This window comes from Helicoverpa zea, chromosome 7 (assembly GCF_022581195.2).
Source record: "Helicoverpa zea isolate HzStark_Cry1AcR chromosome 7, ilHelZeax1.1, whole genome shotgun sequence".
Lineage (NCBI taxonomy): Eukaryota > Metazoa > Arthropoda > Insecta > Lepidoptera > Noctuidae > Helicoverpa > Helicoverpa zea.
The window spans coordinates 9,213,844-9,236,609 of NC_061458.1; the positions used below are offsets into that span (position 1 = coordinate 9,213,844).

Consider the following 22,766-nt stretch of genomic DNA (forward strand, 5'->3'; position numbering starts at 1 on the left):
TACTGACACACGCATCCGTCCGTCTGTAAAAGCAAACAGTGTCAAGGCGGCTTATATTGATTTCAAGCTTGTAATGAGTACAAAATGACTACACGATTGATTTCATTATTGTATATCATTCTCTTTTGATCTCAACGATAGTGTGAACTATAAATATTAAATAAATTAATTATAAAGAATGACTAATGTGCCATGGAGATCTGTATTTACAATTTCGATGGTTTATTGGCGGGTACAAGTAGGCGTGAGAGAAATATCGTATTACCTCCATTCAGCTTCAGGATGAGGTGTAGAATTTGAGATTGCTAAAATCGATTCCTGCTGTGAAATCCTGGCTTTAAACAAGATGATGCATTTTCTTGTACCTACCTTATTTATGTGTTTTGGTACGGAATAAAACTTTTACTACTTGCCACGTTCAGACGTTGAAGTATGTACTTATTTAAAGCTATTGGCAGCAGCAGCAACGTTATCTTAGCCGTAGATTACGATCTTCAATTACCTTATAACCATTAGGCTTATCCAATTTCACTGAACGCTTCCAGCTAGAAACTATTAATATCGTTAGAAACATTAAGTTCGTGTCAAATAAATCTAAATTCGAAACGTTTTCGTTACAGATACTTCTGCGGGGGCCGTAGAGCGTATTACACTGTAAGTACAAATATCTTTAATATATGCGTACCTTAATATCTGAGATGCGTTCATGTTTACCAAACGTAGCACCTCGTCCGCAGTGTCAGTGGTTGTGCAAGCGCATTGTAAAGTTGATTGCTCAATCAGATGCATCTTGTTTCGTGTAGCCATGCGTGAGAGTCGAATTTCCCAATAGTTAGATGTGTAGAGAAGTCGAGTGCTTGTCGCGGCGGTTTCCCAATAGAAAGTCCTCAGATGCAGGAAGCGCAGCAGTGCAGCGCACGTGCATTTGTTCGGCCGCGGCGCCTGGTGGGGCGCCGGGCGATGCACTTTCATGCTGGTGACGTCATACCTTACCTTTCGTCAGCGTCACACCGCAGCTCGTAAGAGCTGTTACGCAATGGACGCACGCCACTCAACTTTCCAATTTCGACAACGCGCTATTGTGTAGCGCTTTCAAATTTTACTATACCATCGCCCGCTTGAGCGGCGCTTTCTTGCATTTCTCTCTCTTTTTAATCACGACTGAAAAATGCTCTAAACTCGGTGCGCGAGCGCAATGTAGAGATGCACTTTCACTGCTGCGTTCCGCCTCTAGTCTCTAATAAATAATATGTTATTAAATTATTAAGATTTTGCTGCAGTAGGTATTCTAATGAATTGGAGACCAATTAAATACTTTCTTAAAGTAAATTGATGTTACGAGATGAATTTGAACGATATGGTACTCAATTTATATTTTTTGAAAATATTTATCTACATAATAAAGATGTAGCTTGATACTATCTGATTTAACAATTGACAATTTAAATAAATACAAAACGTAATTGGCACACCGTGAAACTGTGAACTAAATGCAAAGGTAACAACGACCATATTGTAGGATTTTCACCTAGACGAGATAGCGAGCTTTCCACGCAGCGAGAGTCGAGTTGAGAGTGAACCACTGCTCTCTCCTTACCTTAATATCGCATACATATTAATAAAAACATTTAGAACGAAAACATTACACATCGATAAACAACGCAGTAAGTATATAACATCGTTCATGAACTTAGTGCTCTCTATAAAATACTTATTTCTCAATGGCCTCCTTTCGTTTAAATGTAGGTTATGAACTAAAAATTGAATTTCCATATTAATCAACATGATTATTCATTACTTAAAATCGATTATCAAATATGTGGATCACGCAAAATGAAATTAATATAGAGTACATCACGTCATCAGGGCTAACTGGATTATGAGGCACCTATTAAAATTTCACTTTTCAACATTAAAAAGTTTAGTAAAAATATTCACCCTTTTTTGGAGTGAGTGCGATAGAAACGAAAGGTCAACTCGTATTGTAAATGAGAAAGTTAATCGTGGAAAGTGCGATCTGTGGCACCTGGTGCAGTTTCTAAAAAGAATATTATGTCGGTATCGGGGAGCCTTTCGCCCCGCTGTGCGGTTTCAGTTGTTCGTCATCCTTATCTAATCCGATAAGCCTTTCAAAAGGTAATAACTAGGTAAAAGGTTTTCATAGGTTAAAGCCCTAGCTTTACTAACCCATTATCGTTTGTGCCCTTCATAAATTAAATCTGCATTGACGCAGAGTGCATCGAATTAAAACTGAACAACAAAAGAGTGATTGATAAAAATAAAATGCCACTTGATTCAATAAAGGAAAGTCAATTCAATTATCGGCGTAATATCGTTTATTTGCTCTTTGCATATGTGTCATTTGTCGCTAAGAGGACGTGCAAACTTGGCGATAAAGAAATATAAAATTAAAATATCCTCAATAAAAACTTTAATAATTAACGGAATTTTACTGATCTGTTTACATTAAAATTGGTAGGTATAAAAAAAAACAAATCGGGTAAATTCCCAGTAATGAACAAGAGATACCTAGTAATAAAATACAGTTTCTCAGCTTAATGATCAAACGTACAGAGCAATGTATCAATACTTTCGCTTGGATGTTTAGTTTTATTCTTCATAGTGCTTGTACATAATTTTGTAATCGTAAGTGTTATAGGGTTGTCAGTTAGTTTCATATTCACATAACTCCGCGTATTTTTAGCACTTTGGTGATCAATTATATCGACTAACGGATATCACACAACAGAATATAATGCAAATTGTAGATACGTGCTATGCACAATAACCATGAGAAGCCAAAATTAGAAAATTGTACTAAATTAAAATGCTTCATAATAATTACAAATCATTTTTAAGTTTTTCTCTTCATCAATAATTTAACTATGATAAAAATATTATAATCTTGCTTTTTCAAATTATTAGAATCCTTTCAATGTTTTCTAAAACTTTTTCTACTATTGACAAAAACTTGACTTGAAATTGATTGTTATAATTTTATCTCTGTTGCTGTAACGTCTAAAATTCTAATTTCTAACAGGGTCATGGACATCATATTTTTCTCAATCGTCAACTCAATTTGTAGATATGTCACGTATCCAATCAAGGCCTTATTTTACGCCAAATATAATAATTTGTAAACTGCCAACTCAAGACCGATTTTCTCGTTCTTGCACGTAGTTTCTCATGAATTTAGATTTTATTTTCCAAATAAATTGTCATATTGCTGGTATATTTGTTGACTTGATAATTTTTTTTTATAAAAAAAAAATCTCATCAAGCGAAGCCTTCAAATGTGTACTTTCTGGATGTTACAAAGTAAGTCTAGGCTATAAACCTTTACCATTTTGATTTTACTGTTGTTTTTATTTTTTTGTTCTTTATCGGAAACCTTCTACGCCTCTTTTACACATATACTTTCATTTTGTTTTCTTTTTTTGCATGTCCTTGCCGAATAACCTACGTATCTGTCTGTTTTTATTTTCCTTGTCTAAACTGTGGTATCCACATGAAAAGCGCCTATTATAAAATTGGCAATGCTGCAAATCCTAAAGAGGTACCTATTTACTAAAATTCGCAACACAACACTATGAACTAACAAGAACATAATGAACCCAACTTATCCCGAATAATTTCTAAGAAACACAACACCTAAACGATTCAATTCAAACAAAGGAACAAATAATGTGAGCAGGTAAGGTGGGTTGTGGCATCCGAGGCCGAGGGCTTTTTCCCTTCGGGAGGTTAACCCTGAAGGCTCGCTCCAAGGTCGACGAGTGTTTGAGACGCCTTTGAGGGCGAGATGACTCGATGACTTTGACTAACCCTCGCGGTCATATTATTTATATATTCTGTTGTGGCAGCCAATGCACGCGTTATTGCTGCAGCTAACCTCCCGGCCTTACCAATCGTCGTCTTTCATTCGCATATCTCTCTAACATACCCACATTATTTATGCTCTCTGGCGATTCAATTTAAATTTGTTTTTTCTTTGGACTCAAATTCAACACTTTGAAGAGCAACGTATGAGACTAATCAATGCGTTGTCCCCAAAGTCAAAAGAGCAAAATTTTATAAACAAAGGTTGACTAAGTTTAAGCAGAATTTATTTATGTGGTGTTTTATTTATGAGAACATATAAGAATTAAGGCATCCGTCATGAATTTGCACGTTATTAATATCTGCTTCAAACGTGACTGAAACATGGATGAGCCTTAATTAATCAGTAATTCTAAAAAATCCCTAGAAACTAAATATACTTCAACCTCGACATTAAAAGTTATAGACCCTTTCACAAAGTAACCGGGCGAAGTAAAACTAAGTGAAACTTTCAGTTTAGCATTACTTTCTGTTTTGTCGGGCCAATATTACACGTGATCTTTATTCAGAAAATATTAAATTTATGTAAAATAAATATTAATCGAACTACTTTAATGGGTATAAATCCATTATCATTTGAATGTAATTCACATGCATTTGTTAGCCGGTCGAACAGGGCGGCTCAAGGCTCTACTCGGGGGCAACAACTTCTCCCTACGTGCACTGAACAAAGCTGCAGTCAATGTTCAAGCTTGATATCTCATTGTTCTGCTGTTATTTACAATTTATTATTATTTACACTTTGAGACTTATTTATCATAATGTGCTGCTTCTGGATTCTTTGTTATTTTCATTCAAAGACAATCACCTTAATCTGCATCAAATTTTCATATCATTAGCTCAAATAATAATCTATAAGTAATTCAAAAAAATCCATTGTCATTCTGGTTATGTCTGCAGCGGATGCCAAAGTTGAACTTCGTAATCTCACATCCGTCAAAAAGCCGTGTTAAGCACATGGGCAGGCTAAAGCTTTCACCAATACAATAGAGACTGAACGGAGAAAGGGTCTGTGGTGCGCAGCTGTCCCGCGGGCGCCCGTTGTCGGGCGCTCCGCCCTCGCTGACCCCGCGCCTCCGCTCCGCTCTCCGCGAGCGGCGAGAGAAGCGCTCACATTCACATTACAGTCGACTCCCCGAGTCGCGGCATTTGAGAGTCCAGTAGAGTCACGGCAGTCGCCCGTCATTCGTCGAGCGCAGCGTACGTCTGTCACGTCACCGCGCGCAACTTACCAGCCATGTGGTGAAGTGAAACTGTCAAACGTGATACACTTTCGCATACCGGTGTTATTCGGTTTTAGTGGACTATTGCACTTTTTATTTATAATTGACTTGTGGTTGTTTGTGATAACGAAGTGGTGCAACTATTTTGGAAAATTGGATTATACGAACGTATAATGGCCTTAGCCAGGTGAGCTATTTTGGTTGTTGGAGTCAACGCGGAACTAGTTTATTTTATCATGTTCATCGAAGGACTTTTCGTCGGTTTGGTCGTTACATGATTTAGAACACTCACGTGTACGGTCACCAGTTTGCAGATGGGCAAGCGACGTATTTGGTTGAATGATGTATTGAGCCTTGACACTGATGAATTAAATATTCTCAGGTATGCTTTCATGATCTCCTTAGTTACAAAATTGTGTTGTTTTCATTTAGTACTTACTATCTCTACAATGGGCGAAAGTTGCTTTGCCCCGCACGCGCATTTAACTTTCCTTGTTGTGTAAGCTGAACGTCAAACGACAGGTAGAGGGAGCAACTTAGAAATCGAGTCACTTTTACTGCAACCATTATCATTAGTAATAATGAGTATTTTCTAAATCGTTTTATTTATTGCAGTAACAAAATTATTGAAAATCAAACATTGGCCTGTCATTACTGCAGCCCCTCGAGCGCGTTCAGTTTATGGTGTTTCGATGTTTTCTTTTATTCCTTGGCACCCTCATTCGTCACGGTTACCCCAAACAGTCGAACCCCACCGTTGCCTGCTTGTCGCCGTGTTTTATTTGGAACGTTGTACGCTTCCAAGCAACGTTGTTTGAAAATCGATGCAATTATTTACACTATAACGAAATCTACAATTATGTCCTCATCTACAGGACCCATTCCTATCTTTGTATGGTTTGGTAATCCTCTTTAAGCAGAAGCAGCTCTTTGTTTATATGGATCTTCGCAACAGATGACCAAATGATTTGGGTGTGTTATTTTACCTGTTTTATTTATAAATGATCCCAAACAAGATTTGTTCCAAAGATAATATATAACAACGTTGCTATAATACAGTGTCATAACGCATGGGTTCGTTTCTTTCCTTTAGCAGGTAGTCAGCCAACCGAGGCCGGAAAGCGCTTACCTTCTGATGTTCCAATAGCCTTTTTTTTATTCATTGATGTTTCTTTTTTTGTGAAAGCAAATGTAACGCTCTAGTTTTTGTTAAGATTGTAAAGAAATTGAAATTCAGCTCTGCGAGTTTCTGTTCTAATGTAATTTCTTTAATTATATCTAGTCTCCCCCAAAAGATTCTGTTATATCTAAAACAAACATATAGTTTTATCTCACTATGTGGGCAGCTGTCGCGCTAAAAAGAAACGTGTTAATTTCATAAATACAAACTTTCATAACCAATTCCTCAAAAACGCCCAAAAACCCTCCAATGAAAAACTTCTTACTTATATACATATAGCGTTACAATAACATTAAAATTCGTCGCAACCATCTTAAGTCTCCCCTAAATCGTGGCGTCTATACAAAGTTAGACTTGTATCTTGGGCAGAAAATAAAGATTTGCGGAGATGCTCCTCGGAGCGGGTCGACGACCTTCCTCCGCACAAAATGCACGGAAGAGCATACAAGTGTGGGTAGATGCCTTCGTCTCGACCCTCTTTACTCTTATTTGTAACGAACACCTCGGAGCCCTCCTCGCACCCCATATTATATTTATAACCATTCTCTTAAACTTCAATTTAAATCACATTGACTTATCGCGGTCTTCAGTAATCCCTCTTCCCTGTTCAAATTTTGCTTTGCTTATGTTGGTATTCGAATACTGAGTTTGACATGGAAACTTTAATTTTTATCATTCTTTGGCCCTACCTGACAAATAATTACTTTTATAGTCTCAGAAATTTCCATATTCATATACAATCCAATATTGATACCAAACATTATCGTACATGTTAGCTAAATTAACATATTTAGCATACAAGCAGTGGCTGTAGTAATGTAATTGGTTATCAGAGTATGTCTTGTATACGCCAACCAATAGGTTGCTTAATTTAATATTAATTGATATCGAAGTCAATAGCAATATGGATACCAAAACATGGCCTGTCACCTGAAAATTCGCTTAAATTGTATAATGCGGCAACCATTACCAATGAAACTTATGCTAGCGTATTAACCAGTGAACTAGCTCAAGTTACGATATCATTGTTGGATAGAACGTGAAGTATAGTCTAACAATCTAGTATGATTGTTTGAATAAATTGGGCGAGGTTATTTCGCAAGAATGTATCAATTTAGTCCGAGGGCCGGTGAGCGTTTACAAAGCGAAAGATTGCGGCCGAGCCCGCACTCGGTGCTCCTGTTTCGTTGACAGCGGAATGCGATAACTAAGTGGGTTTGCAGCACTGGCGCTGAATTTTGGTTACGATAACGCCAGGTTAAACAGAACTGTCCGTTACCCGAATAGAAATGGCGTTACGCTCAAATTATGAAACGTAAATTGTGAAGAATCTACTCATTGAAAAGATAAGCTTGTTAGCTCTCTGGCTATAATCCAACTTGTTTTACTGTCTTGTACATAGTGTTGTTTATGAAATGATTTACGGTATATTGTATAACTTTTGACGTAGTCACGTGCACAGCTGTACTTATTCGGCAAAAAAGAATGTTATTTACCTGACAGAATACAAATGTTTATCGGTATTAGTTTCTTAATTTTAAAGTGTCATTGCCATATCATTGACAGTCTGGAGTAAATCATGCAAAGTGATATCAGTTTAACTTAGGTTTCGACCCTGCGCCCTCAAATCAACCTAAATAATCTTAGAAACTTGTCTTAAATAGCAATTTGTGACCAAAAGATGGTTGACTACCAAAGAATTATGTTTTAAAAATGAGTTTCGTGCTGGAGCCACGCCTAGTTACATAATGATGTTGATATAAATAGCAAATTTATTGATACAGCGATTACATACGTATTCAAAGTCTTCCTTATTATCGTGATGTATATTACACAAGGTCAAGGCTATCAAATATACACGGCTGAATCTTGTTTGGGAAACCAAATTTATTCTTTTCCGTTTTTATGCCATCGTACGAATTTTACTGGGGCAAACAGAACATTTCCGTTATTAATATTGTTTTATACTCGGATTATCTTCTCAAAAGTTAAAGCCCTGTTCTTAGTCTGGTCAGGGATCTAGAAAAGGCTTACTACGTACTATATAGCTCAAAGCTATAGTGATGAATGATACATTTTCAAGCCAATAAGCAAAACTTCAGCATACTAAAAGTCCAATATTGGTAAATAAAATGGAAATAGAGCAGATACACAAACACTAATTATTATAAAAAAAATATCAACTTATCGAAATAACTTTGAGGGGGAAAATTGTTGTAACGGAATTCATAACATTTTAATGAATGGCTAACAGTTCCTAGCTTGGCGATAACCCTTATTTGCCTCTTACAACACCCACGAAAATGATGAGGCCATATTTGTTGTAGATGCTACGGCAAGAGATTCTATTGTTAACTGATGTTTCTCTTTTGGAGAGAATGGCTGTAATTTGTTTTGTGGCCATTTCTCAGGTGAAACCTCATAATTTGAATATAGCGTCTTTGTCGATGGAAAGTACGCTGCGTCTTTCTTCGGCACGGAGCGTGGCGCTCCTCTTTGTACGATGATCTCGATAGTTTCACCAACATACGACTTTGAACAGCTCACTGCTCAGATTTCTTTTAATATCGCTCATGTCATGCTATGTTAGCTATGTGGTATTGTATTATTGGTACTATATTGGACTTGTTGATTTTATTTATGATAATCTAGAGATCATTATTATAAAATATGTGCTGTTAAATAGAGCAAAGGCGTATTTATAAAATGTCTTCATTCAGTTGTTTTAATAACATGAATCATCATGCTCTCTCTCTCCTATATTGTTGTTACGTCTCTTTAATTTAACGGCCTGGAAACCTCAGAAGATTGTTAGGTGAATAGTGTCGCAACTCCACCGTAACTCTCGACCGATGTCATTACTCACCTGAAAGTGGTTCATGAAACTATGACAAGACCCACTCACGTAAGATCTAAATTATGTGCCCACGCTGCTCTACATCGCTTTCGAAGCCTATTAGTTTCATGCATAATATAAAACAATGCACAGTTATAGTAATTAATCATTTGTATGTGACCAAAAAAACATTGTTAAAATGTTACATGAATAAGAGGAGACTATGGACGAAATGAGGACAATTCTTCGAGTAGATGTCGATAATGAAGTATCAGGTATATAGCTGTTATTTATTATTTTATCCGTTGCCGATTTAGAGCACAGTAGCGTGAGGCGTTAATTTGCCGAGGGAGCAATTCGGAACGGGGACATCGCGCTCTCCAACTTTGTCGAAGAGCCGCGCGCGTTGACCCATTTTGTGCGTAAAGCGGTATGGTGCGTAGAGGAATCGATGATATAGCAACCGAATCTCGAGGCCTTCGCCGCTTTACTGATGAGTTTGGATCTGTGTCAGGGTCCTCCCCCGCTCGACGTCCCTACGCCTTCTGCGCCTCGGCCTCCCTCGGTAGGCAGCCCCTGCCTCGGTTGACCCGTAAAACTCTAGTGTTTGCGTTATACTTTCCGTGGGGCCCTTTAATGATTTGGGGTCATTCGGAGTACCATTAAGCGTACCTGCAAAAATGTACGATAATGTTTTTAAGAGATTTGCTTGTCCCAGATTTTTGTACTGCGTGTTAAAAATCTGGTTGTCATGAGTACCTCATAAACAGTAACATAATAGAACAAAGACAGTGATATAATCCTCCTATATAAGTAGGTGTAACGGCGCGAATGTTGCGTTAGTATTGTTTAACTATACATAAATTGTTTTTGAGAAGCTTGAGCTAACAAAACTGAGGTCACTTATTTTGGGGCGACGTACATACTTGACCAAGTTTTTGTTATTCATAATTCTACTATAAAATACATGAAAAAATCGGTTCAAAAGGCCTTAAATCTGCACGTGACTGTTTATTTTCTTTTTTATTTAATTGTTATATAATAGTTTGAAATCAATTAGTAATCATTGATATAATTGAATAAAAATAAAAGGCTTTATTACCAAACATTCTGAGATTGTTAGAGTCATGGTTCAATAACTCGATCGTGTCTAAATAGAAGCAGTGTAGTGCACTCAATGAAACAGCTTCGGGTTAGCGATGGAGTGGTGATCGACCTTTGCAGCTCCGTCACCTTCGTAGCAGCCGCCAGCGTTGGCATTGTCGCCTCGACGCCAATAGGAAGCAACGCGGCCGCAGATCGCTATTGGGCTTAAGGCCATTTTCAATGCACCATCTTTTACCTTGTGCCCCTTACTGTGTAGAATGACCCGAAATCAACTTCGGCGGTTGTAGAGCGCGACGAAGATCATCATGTTGTATCTCGATTTATCGCCCAATATAAAACAAGTTAATTGTAACCCGTTTTATCATCGAAGTCCCCATTTATTTAAAGTACTGTCTGCTTATTATCACGTGTGCAGATATATCATTGGTTCTGTTAAAGCCAAAGCGCCATGTAAACGATTGCCCTACAAAATAAAGCCGTATAATACACACGTAGGCCTTGCCCAATTTTTTTCAAATGCCACTCTTTTACCATGTAGGTCAAATGCATTACGATGTCAAAATTGACCCGGTTCTTTTTGTGCTTAGAAGAAGGTTTTTTGAAAGTCTTGAAAATGTGATATAACGTTTTGGGAATAAGTTAATGAAAGTTATATTGTTAAAAAAAAATAAGTTATGCTATAATTCGCACCTGCGCCAATTTGTTGCTCTCAGACATATGGTGATTAACGATTTGTTAAGATGTAGGAAAGTAGAACGGGGGCATCAATTTGAAGGTCGAACACATCTGAATATTTTTTGTGCACGGTATAATTCAGCGTTTACATTATAACAAATAGGTGAAATACAAACAATGTGACACAGGCATTTTTTTGGCATAATGAAGGTCATAGAATTTTAGGAGCGACACCAACATTTTCTTTATATTTTTGTTGCAAATATCCGTTACCTTACAAGTATCCTCATTCTGAAAGAAATGGAAGATATTTTTTTTTCTAACTTGGATTAATGACGAATTGTATTATGTGTTAAAATATGCCTGGAATACACCACGTGCATATATGTGACTCATAGATAATTTATAAATGATGATAAATGATAAATTATAATATGACCGTGCAGAAGTAAAATCAGAGGTGTTTATTTAAAAGCACCTTTTCATAATTGACGGACGGTTTATATCGTTTTTGTCTAGTGTTTCTTAATATACACACGGTGCGCATACGAAGACTGAAAGTGTACGTCCGCCTGGCTGTGTGCGCGGCCTCAACCGAGTTTTGTCGATGCTTTCTCGAGCGGCGAACCGGGTCGCGTTCTCGATGCCCCGTGCTGAGCTGCCTCGCACCAACTGCTGCCAGAGTCTCGCCGAGCTTGACACACGCACACACTGACACCCAACCATCTACATGCACACCTACATCTAACCGAGATGTATTGTGTCAGGGCTAGTAAATAATTTTAATAAACGTGCTGAGCGAGAGCTCGCAATAAGAATAATTCAACCTACCACAGATAGTTTGTGCTGCACAATAAAGTACTTGGTAAATTGCAAAAAGGAGGGCACAGCTGCATTTGCATATTTTAAGGTTAAAGGTAAAGATAGAGTTTACCTGTAGGTGCTGATAGATTGCTATTGTATGCTGTAAGATATGAGTTGAATATATTTAATATCCGATTTGTTTTTAAATTAGACATAATAAATAACTATCGTTTTATTCAAGAGATTCTGTAAGATGACCCTGCTTGTGTAATAGCTTGTATTTGCTAAACAAACCACAAGGTTTCAGTTTGTATTCCGGGTCGGCGTATCATGTGTAGACTGACCGATGCTCAGCCGGCCTTGTCTTCTCCTTGCCGATATTTAATCCCATTGGATTCAATTTAATTCTGCCCCACTACATTATTTCAGTAAGTGGCAGTATCAAGTAATGAGTTGAACGTTTCCTGGTTATCAAAAATCAAAACAAGACTGGTTTTATATAAAAATTAAGTAAATATCCGTTAAACCACATAATCATGTGTATCAGATTCTAAATGACGATCAAAATGTTAGATAAAATTAAAGGCAATCGGCAGTGACGACCCTCGCTGGTGTAGGAAGTAGGGTCATGCAATTTATATTAGGCTGAAGTCAAGGTCTCGCCAATCATTTTGGCCATCTAGTAATTCATAGGACAATAAAACTTGAGGCCAAATTATTTCAGCCTTCTTTGTCACTTTATAATGAGACGAAAGGACTCACGCGCTTCCTGGTAAACTCATTTGTCAAGTAGAGCAAATTGTAGAAGCAAGCCGTCAATAAAATTAATTCTAATCTTTATTATCTATTTGCGATTGCATATTCATGGCAAAACAATGTAGAACTCGTAGGGCCGAGGTGGCACAGTTTCTTGTTAGAGTTATAAATCAATCTGTCCTAGTTAGATTAGCGTCTGCATGTGGTGCGGCGTCGTCTATGTCTTCGCTTTCCAAAGCGATGTTGCCAAATACTCGATGGTGTATGGTGGCTGGCGGGGCGACCGCCGTCCGTGTATCGGTTTCGTTTCCCATTCGCCTGCCTTTGCGTGCGTTCTTACATAACCGGCTTCGCAAACTCCTGCTCACGTCACTCTTTGTATTTAAAACGTGTTAAGTGTCGTTGTAATCATTTCAAAATGATTTCCCCGAGAACTTGTAACTTTCACGCTTTGTTTGGAACTGGTGTTGGGTTGGAAGCGGTTTTTTGCAATATGTGGATATGTAATCATTTGAGTATATGCACTGATATTAACTTGAATAGCTTTAACAATATTAAAAACAATATTGATTAATTGGCACCCAAATATAAATAAGCAATGTGGGCTTACAACGGAACGGTGGCAAGTTAAACCGCTTCAGTGTTCATATGCGAGGCATTCTGTTTGATTCAGAATTGGCCGTTCGTCCTCGGCCTCGCTCGACGCTTCCGCCTTACAGCTTATCCTCGCCCGTTGTGCCCATTATAATCTTTTGTAGTATGAGCCTTGATCCTAGGTCTCTTCCAAAGTCACCCGTCTATTTATTACTATAACAATATTGTCATTTCCTTTCTAGGTATAATCAGCAAACCGCGCGCTCCTCTTCGTTGAAGTACGTAATAATTTTTAAGTCATTTATTTATCTTAACAACTCTGATAATTTGGGTATTAAACGTATTTAACATCTAACATTTAATTTTAAAATAACGTACCTCAAAAGTTGGGCTGTGTATCTAATTTTAAACTCTTACAACTAGCCTTCAATTGTATAATCGTTACAACAAATGTGCAGTCTGAAAAAACTATCAAGTAAAGTTTCTTTTTCATTTGCAATTTCCATGTGAACAGTTTCAATAATAACGTTGGTTTTATTGTGCCACGTGCAAACAGGTAGGCGTGAGTGCGTCTACGTCACAGCCCAGCCTATGAAGGTCATGACGTAACGACGAAGTCTCACCATTATTCAGTTTGTCGATCCATCGCTCGATTCCTCACGAGGCCAAACGTTCTATTACTCGACAGCAGAGGTTATGCGCGCTTTTATAATTCTGTCTCGTTTCCTTAACTTCAAGACCGTCGGCGGGCGGCAGTGGCTCCCGACATTAAAGCCTAATGGCCTTACTACAAAAACTTAAACCCCTGTTTTACACTTGTCTAAATAAATTTTGGCTGCAAAATGAACCATATGTCAACGTCATAATTTGTCATTTTTTTAGACAAGGCATAAACTGACGTTTAAAAGTTTTTGTGGTAAGACGGCAGTAGTCGCTGATTTACAACCAGGAAATGTATAGTGGCCGCGAGTCGCGACATAGTGACACTAAGCCAATATCAGCCTGTTATTGTAGTTAGACGATTCCGCTATTCGATATGTCGTCATATACAAAGTATGGTGTGAATTAAGCTAAAGTATAACATTATATATAATATTATATTCCCCAGCAGATAAGTTTCGTAATATTTGTGAGTAAGAAGCGCTTATGATAGCGCTCTGGAAGGCCGCCAAGTCTTTACTGACGCTGCTCTCTGGAGAGGGTCCGGAATCTTATATAAACACTAGAGATTTAGAGTAAATTGTAGGTGCTTACAATCTTTGCAAATAATCTATTGTTTTAAATTATTTAAACAACCGTTAACTTTATTACTAATTTATGACTCCTTAAAATCGTTGTAAATAATGAATCTTGCAGAGAGAATCCTTCCTAAATGACAGAGACAATGAATTTTACGTAGGTGTTTTCGCAGCTGAAATTTTTCAACGTTCCATTTGTATAAAGTAGTAAATAACATCTTGCGTTAGAACCACTTCAAATGTACCAATCTAGAGTAGTTCATTGATTACATCGCGGAAACCGTCTACGTATAGATTACAGACTTATCCGATAAAGATTGAAAAACGATGCTTATATTCTTGGTGGAATAAAATTAAATTATTGGTGACTTTCATTGATTAATTTTATCTTTCAATGTCACAACGATAAAGCCTCGTTCAAACAAGCCCGATACCGTCTCTTGGCACACAATATCAGTATTTGTCTTTGCAGAACTAAACAAATTTTACTTGCGAAGTTTTGTTAGCCAAATTACATATTTATTGCAGTTGGCTGTTGATCTTGCAAAAATGTGGTTAACGTACATTATCTTTTCGTAATCATTATGTCCATAAGATTTGCGTTTGGGGTTTATTGTGATTCGCTGTTTTTTTGGGCAATCCCATTTTCTCGCCCGTTGCGGTTTTGGGTCCATGTATTGCTTTTATAGGGGTTCTTTATGAGGGTTTAAATTAAATTGGCCAATTGTTCTGTTCTAGAGGGTTATCTGATGGCATTCGATACGTTAAGATAATATTGTGGACCGATTGCACAACTGTTAGATATCTAAAGGTACTGCTCACCACATAACGGCCTGTGTATCGCGCCTGATCACGGAAGGCTTAACGTTTTATACTAAAGTAATTAAATCTTGTTGTAGGCACTGAGTACATATATCTTTGTAAACACTTACATAGTTTTTTATGACAATAATTACACATACTACGATGTTTTATAGTATCACCATCATCTATTGTGATAACCTTAACTATAGGATTCATTTTCCGGGTATCGTCCGTGTACGAACTATTTATTTCCTTATTCTTATCAAAATATAATAAAATACAACAAGCAATGGTCGATTTAACAATTTAGCTGGGTATTTAGATAGTGAAAAAATATGAAATTATTCGAGAAAACTCGTGCGTGCTACGACTTGCCTATTGAAGTGACATGACGTAGCCCGTAGCCGCGTAGCAACAGAACATTTCTCTTGTGCCTAAACTGCCAAGAAGTATAAATGATACGCAATTATCGAGCTCTACTTGCGGCATATTCCATAATTGTCATGTTGCCACATGCATTTGCACACGTACTACCATCATCTATTGAGATGACGTAGCGCCGTAGCACGGTCACCTTGCGCGTCCTCGCACATCGCGGACAAATAAAGGTGGTGAGCATTTAGTTCCGCGTTCGCCTGCACGTTCCAACTGCGAAATATTTTAATTATGTAATACCGCTTGACATCTCACTACAATACTATAATAATCGTCACACCTTCCAAACACATTAATTTGTCATACATTTTTAAACCTAATGACCGTCTCCGTTTATCGCATAGACCTGCCTGTTTGTTTGTTTTATCATCACAAAGACGTTATAATGTTATTGTCTCCAAGTTTACAAAATCGGTTCTTAAATGCGTCTACAATATTATACATTTCATTATGAGTGTAGTCAACAAAGGCGAATAATAACAAATAATGTGAAGCGCGACCGCGGGAGTTGTACCAACATTGAACTAGCAGTTACATTTTACAGTGGCACTTATTGCTTAGGGAATAAGAATCATTTTCACGACAGCTAATATTATAGTTGTTTCTAGTGTCTCTTCAACCCCTCTGACTATTGATGCTGCAGAGTATAGCTATCCCTTTCCAGCTCCATCTTCCATTTCTGCCCCACGTAGCGGCGGAGATAACCGGACGAAATTGAAGTAATATTTTATGGAGTTATACTTTGTAGAACATGCACTTCCACAAGTCATTTGTCGTCGCCGCTTGAAGAGGTTTACTTTCCCATATCGCGCGTTATATTACACGAGCCTCGCTTGCAAAAGCGCTTTAGGGTTGCGTTGCATGCGACAAATTAAAGACTTTTTCATTCGCACTTAACAATGCCTCGTTAGTTAGCGTACAACAATAAAGTACTTATACAAATGTGAAAGAACATACATGTTTTCGAGTTGTCCTTACAAAGTTAGTTGAACAGTTCATTGACAATGGTTTAAAGTGAAAGTCACGCTACCATTTCGATTGGCAGTAACATTGCTAAAAGGTTATAATGTTTCAGTCACAGTAAACTAATTACGTGTCAATAAAATATGGTAGTTATTCGCTGAACTCGGGTGGCGGCGGTTTTATGGTTATATTTACAACGGCTACAAGACGATGACGGGTACCGCAACCTTGAATACATCATGTGTTTGATTATTCCACGCGTCACGCTATTCGAGCTGTTTCCATCTGCATTGTATGCCATAACTCAGCTATTATTGATACATTTTTCCGCGAACCAACTATTGATTTGAAGCAATTGCGTTTTGCTCGGAACAAAAATTTCAAGTGATCTCGACGATTGCAGTCAGTTATTTTCTATGTTTCAAATCGTTGCTATATTTTCACATACGTATAAGTATTTTCTTCTGTAAAGAGGTCGAGTGTTACAAACATAAAAAGCTAAGTTAACGTTAACTAACGCTAACAATATGTTTCATAGAATCGCAAACACCTCTACTCAAATACACCACATCATTATTTATGTAGCTAATAATATAGACATAAACAATTACTTTACATATATCACGGACTCGTAAAGAATAATAATGCCGGTTTATCTTCCATCGTTGCATCGTTTGAAATGGCTTATTTACGAGCTTATCCACCGCAGACGGCTTTGAGTTGCCTGACCACAACGTCACTGAGAATTTAGGACAAGAACGGTTTAGTGCACACATTGTTTTACCTTTAATTTGATAAACACATTCAAATAAAAAATGTAGGTCTGCACGTGTGGACAAAGGATGCTTTTCATTGTCCGCGAGGACTTACTCAACACCAAATTACTCACACTACCTCTCTGAATTTAGGCTTTGTCATTTGGAACACTAGGTTTGTTGTATATAAGTAACCTCGACATCTGTACTTGTTGCGTCACCACCGGACATGATACAATACCTCTATTATTAAAATGTCACAGCACAGAGAATCGCTTACTCGCTTTGTGTACAAGACGGAGCGACCTCGCCTCCACTTAAACCGTCTTCAGTTCGCAGACGAGTCTTCTGTAGGAAAACTGGCACGAAATCAATAGACGTAGTGCATGATACGCCCCTTCCTGGCTCCTACACTACGTAGATACAGTACTAATAAAATAATACTAGGAATTAAGCCCTGTATAAACACTGTTGTTATGTGAGTCATTTATATAGACGCGATTATTTTTCCTGTTTACCTAATGTGGAACGTGTAACTATAACGTAATATATTTTTTTAACACCATACACATATACATTCTATGTTTATTGCAAATAGTTTCCCATTGTTATTGTCACATTGTCTAAGCAAGCGATTGCAAGTGTGCAATACATAAGGACGGCGATATCGTAGGACTATTTGCTCGCTGTAAACACGCCGTCCTTCAGATCCCAGTCGAGGACCCTATAATGTCGGGTCGTCCTCAGGGCGTCTGAGTCACAACACGCAGTCATCGTTAAGAGGGCATTGCTCACTTGGTTACTCCCCCCTTGGCACGCCCGCTGCATCAGCGAACCACCGCTTGAAAAATAAAACCAGTCATATGCGTATCACTGTATTCATTGTTCTATCGTCCTTATTCCGATTCCATTGTCTCGACAAGCGTCCGCCATTATTAATATTGATTGCAAATTTATGGTTGTATAGCCTTATTGTAAGCCTTTTCAGGGTTTAACATATATAGGACAAATAGCTACAACTAATTGTAAATAACATTGTGCCTAATGGCCACGGAAAACCGCAACAGTTGTTGTTTAAGCTAAATAAAATTTAATTTTAACGCAACCTTAATTCTATGTTACCATATTCCCACTGAATATTATTTATGCTCATAAATTAGAAATAATATCGAAAATTTAATTGCGTATGAAAATGAAAACGCTGTTACTGCGCTGTGATTGTATAATGCAATATTTCTTTGTTATGCTAATAACAAGCTTTCACATGACCGTATCGTATTTGAAATACGTAGATGATTACATAGATAGAGGTATTTATCTCTTAATGTAAACTCAGTGGCCGTGACACAACAGAAATTGATGTAAATGTGTCGAACGTCACTGCTAAGGTAGCAATAATTCAGTCGGCTAAATGCAACAAAGTCTTCGTTTTTATGGCACCTACTTACGGCTTGAGATTTACCAACCGATCCCAATAACGTAGTGAAACGGCGTCGGGAGGACTTAAATATAGAAGAGGATGCGAGCTGGTCGGGTGACATCTATAATAAGACCACGGGAGACCGATGATACGTACTACGTAGATTGCTCAACATTTCACGGGTTGTTGACTTCTTAATTCCATATCAAAGTTATTTATTTTTAACTGTAATATTCTAAATTTTATATACCCAGCATTTCAATCTCTTATGCCACCTGCGCTTAATTATCATTGTAGATCAAAATATTGGTTTGTCATTTTTGGTTTTATTTAAATAATGAATTATGAACCAAACTCCGCCAAAGTGGTTTTTATTATATTATGACATATTTTATGACTATGTATATTCCATAAAATTGAATTATTAAATGCCACGAAGACATGTGAACTGGTATTTCTTCATATTTGAGAGAATAATAGTAACTCACATTAAATCAATTGCTTAAAAATAGTTTAAAAAATCCAGCTCATCATCATAAATCGTTTAAATTACATTTTGTTAGAAATAAATCCGTCTTGACAAAAACGCTATCGTTTACGATTCATAATAGTTTTTTTGTGTCGTTAGCAAGGTGGTCCCACCCGTGGGTGGTCTACCGCAAGGGCCTGCGACCACACCGCAACCTCACCATCAATATCCTACAAATCAACGTGAAATCCTACTCGTCTTACACCATGTGTCACATGAGCGACGCTGAGTATGGTCCCAGTTAAATGTAGGCCAAAAGTAATAGATGAGTTGATATGATGATTCACCTATTGTTAATCGTCATAGGAGCGGTTTACTGAAGCTGAATGTAGGTCGGTCGGGCCGCTCCATTTGCCACAGTGGCAAATTGTTGATCGACCTCGGAGTGATCGTTGCGCGTACGATATCTTATCTACAGCCCAGCGCTATGAAAAGTTATCCACCTAGTTAAAGTTGTCATGGAACAAATATTTAATTTGACTACATTGTAATGTTTTGTTAACACATTTAAACATTTGATTTCATATTTGTCGATTTCATCAGCCTTCTGATAGTGCGTTTTGCAATTCTGATTAGGAAGATAATGGAATTTGGTAAAGGGAATCCATAAATTAGTAAAAAACAATATTGTTTATAATATGTTAAAAATATTTGTCATCTTTAACATCCGTAGTGAAGACTCGGCTCTCGACAGTCGACAGTTTCTGGGTCGTGCCGATTAATTCACTTAGCCTACTTTTATTTAGTGCTGTGACACTTTTTTATGTTTGACATACTTCGTTTGATTGCTTGAATGCAGACCAGAACTGTCCATTTCATTCCAGCTCTTCCTATGTAGGTTCAGCAATTGCCCTGTTTCTTTGTACTCAAATTCTGCTCTCATACTCTTAGTTAGTCATAAATGCGAATATCTGGAAAGGGTATGTTTGTTGAATATTCCTGGCGAACAGCAAACCAACTTGTTTGGTTACATGGAATTTACAATGGAATGATTATGCAGTTTCCTAGAAACTGAGAGCATCTATCAAGCCAGTATTCAGTGGTATGCGTTCAGGAATAACAATGTACGTGATGAACGATGAAAGGCCGATGTCACGATAAACTGGGGGCTCGATTCAGGAAATTAAAGGCCAGAACTGCGTTTCTAAAAACCATAATAAAAAAGAATCATTGCTAACTCACATTGTTTACACTTTTCTCTTCGTTCCAATTGAAAGAGGATGGAAATCAACTGTTACTTTTATTTGGAAACCGAATCCAAAAGTAGTGTTTAATTTATAATACAAGCAGAAAAGAAAGTGCGCATGTACCGCATGTTGATTTCACGGTGCAAACAATAGCAGTGAGTACAATTCTCTATAAAATTACTGACCAAAATCAAACAAGTTCCTACTTTGAATAGATGTCGCAATTCATATCATCTGAAATTAAATCCTCTCAAAATTGAGTCCAGCTGACAAAATAAGTATCAGGTTAACTGGCGTGATACGATTATACGTTCACAAAAAGCGACCGCACGCGGACTGTGAACGGATGCAGTGCGGTGATGAAACTGACACAGATTCTAACGCGTATTTGGTAATCGAAATACAGTTCGTGAAAGTCTCGCAGGACGGTCAAATCTCGCACATTGTAAGTGTCCCACTTTGACATACTCTCGACATTTTGACGGCACCGAAACCCAAAAGCCGAAAGATACAAACGTGTAACTCTTCTTTCGCCGGGTCGTCATTGTTCAGCAACCGTCCTCGGTGCGCACGTACCGGTACACACATTTATAAAGTGTATAATGTATTGTGTTCGCGTCCCAGATTTGGGAAGCGAAACTACGATCGTTGATTGGCGTATTACGACGTTGCTACATTTTCGCCTTGCATTCAATTCTATGAGAATTTGCAGGTATTGCTTATCGGCCACTAGGTCACTCGTTAGCGTATTGTATTTGTTACATTTGGCTATCTACGCAATGTACTAAAATACTACAGCTTTTTATCAGTCTTAGAAATTACTAGAACACCAACCCGTTTTATTCTCTGATCTGCCTCACGATGTATTGGGATTTGCGGTTATAAATTAAACAAGCTATTATTCTGCTGTGAATACTGAAGCATCTTAAGTGTCTAAAGTGTGTGACATTAAAATCTCATAAATGTTGACTGTAAAGGTATTCCGTCTATTACTTAAATTTTACTGCGCTATATCGTTCATAACAATTACCTTCAACAGTGTAATGGATACCAATTAGTTCTGCTGTGCCTAGGTGATGAATCTTAACAAATGCTGAATCGATCACCCAACGAAGCCTAAATGCCAAATTTCAAATTAATGACATCATTAAGTTTGTCCTCTTTGACTTACCGGTTTCATGTTTTAGTCTATTTAGTTATATTATTCACGTTGCATCATCGATGTCTTATTATTTCGTGTGTAAAGGTAGATCATACATCACTGACCTAGAGGAAAACGGAGTATGTTTTGATGTTATCATGCATTTAGATTTTAGGACTAAACAAACCGCTTTGTCGACTTCTTTGTTTGCTATTTAACAATCACGTAGTTATCATTCAGTAACAAGCTCATTATAGACATTGCTTATTGACGATCACATTAAGATAATAAACATATTAAATATCATTCTGTTAACTTCCTTGTCGCTTTAAATTCTAATAAACGTCATCTATTATAAATCTGTCTCATTATTTATTACTGTTCTGCCAACCCTGAAGTCGTTTAATGATATGGATCTCGTTAATTTACAATTGTAGCATTATTAAGTGGTTCATGCCAGCTATTTAATTGCTAAACTAATTAGGCTGGAGTCAGATATACTCAGGCATTCCGCGGCCGGAATACTAACATGAGCAGACCAAATCATTTGTTTCTGTACGTAATTGCAGCTATTGTATTCGAAAGTATTTTCATTTGTATGGGAAAAGTTGGCAGAATTGCTATCCTTGTACCGTCTCTCCTCCCTCTTTATAGAATCGATTTTCACCTTCGTATTTATGGTCTGGCATTTCTGTGTCGCATTTATAGTCCTTATAGACTAGCGTGTTATAGGAGTTTACAAAAGGAATACCATTATATTGTTTATCATGCATGCATGTAATCAGCATAAACTTCTTTCATTTGCCCTTTGTAGAGATACTGTTATTTTTTTCTAATCATTATTGCCTACTTTCCCCTTAACAATTTCTCTAGTGCCCAAAACTGTAATGAAAAAGAATTTGTAGCGTCTCCTACGTCCTGAAACCTTCAGTATCAAATGTCTTTTGTTCGAGAAAGTTTCTCGTTTAGTATAAGCTGTGTGCAGTTGGGTGCAAGTAGACTTATGTGTGGTTATGTATTGTTGCAGGCTCGGGTCAGGCAGCGAGTGCGGCGGTGGAGGGTCGGGCGGCGGCGCGGCCGCTCCGCAGTCGGCGCGCGTCTCCTCCAACGGCGCCGGCGGGATGGCGGTGAGCCGCGTGCCCAGCCCGCTGCACGACGGCAACACGCCCGTCGCGGAAAACTGGTGCTTCACACAGGTAATGTATGGTATCTATCGAACCTACACCTTCACGTCATCCAT

At 37.8% G+C, this 22,766-nt stretch overlaps 1 protein-coding gene across 6 annotated transcripts in view; it reads left to right on the top strand.

Moving 5' to 3' along the window:
• The window catches only part of LOC124631671 (protein roadkill), a 48,097-nt gene that overhangs the window by 15,452 nt on the left and 9,879 nt on the right, over positions 1-22,766 (top strand). The window contains exons 2-4 of one of the 6 annotated variants that reach the window (XM_047166177.1): positions 621-654; positions 13,297-13,332; positions 22,554-22,722. In XM_047166177.1, coding sequence (XP_047022133.1) covers positions 22,648-22,722 — 75 coding nt within the window. In that variant the 5' untranslated portion in view covers positions 621-654; positions 13,297-13,332; positions 22,554-22,647. Of the gene's footprint in view, positions 1-620; positions 655-5,023; positions 5,290-5,312; positions 5,485-13,296; positions 13,333-22,553; positions 22,723-22,766 lie in introns of those variants that run through there. The other 5 variants (XM_047166175.1, XM_047166173.1, XM_047166178.1 and 2 more) reach the window with 5 other exon arrangements.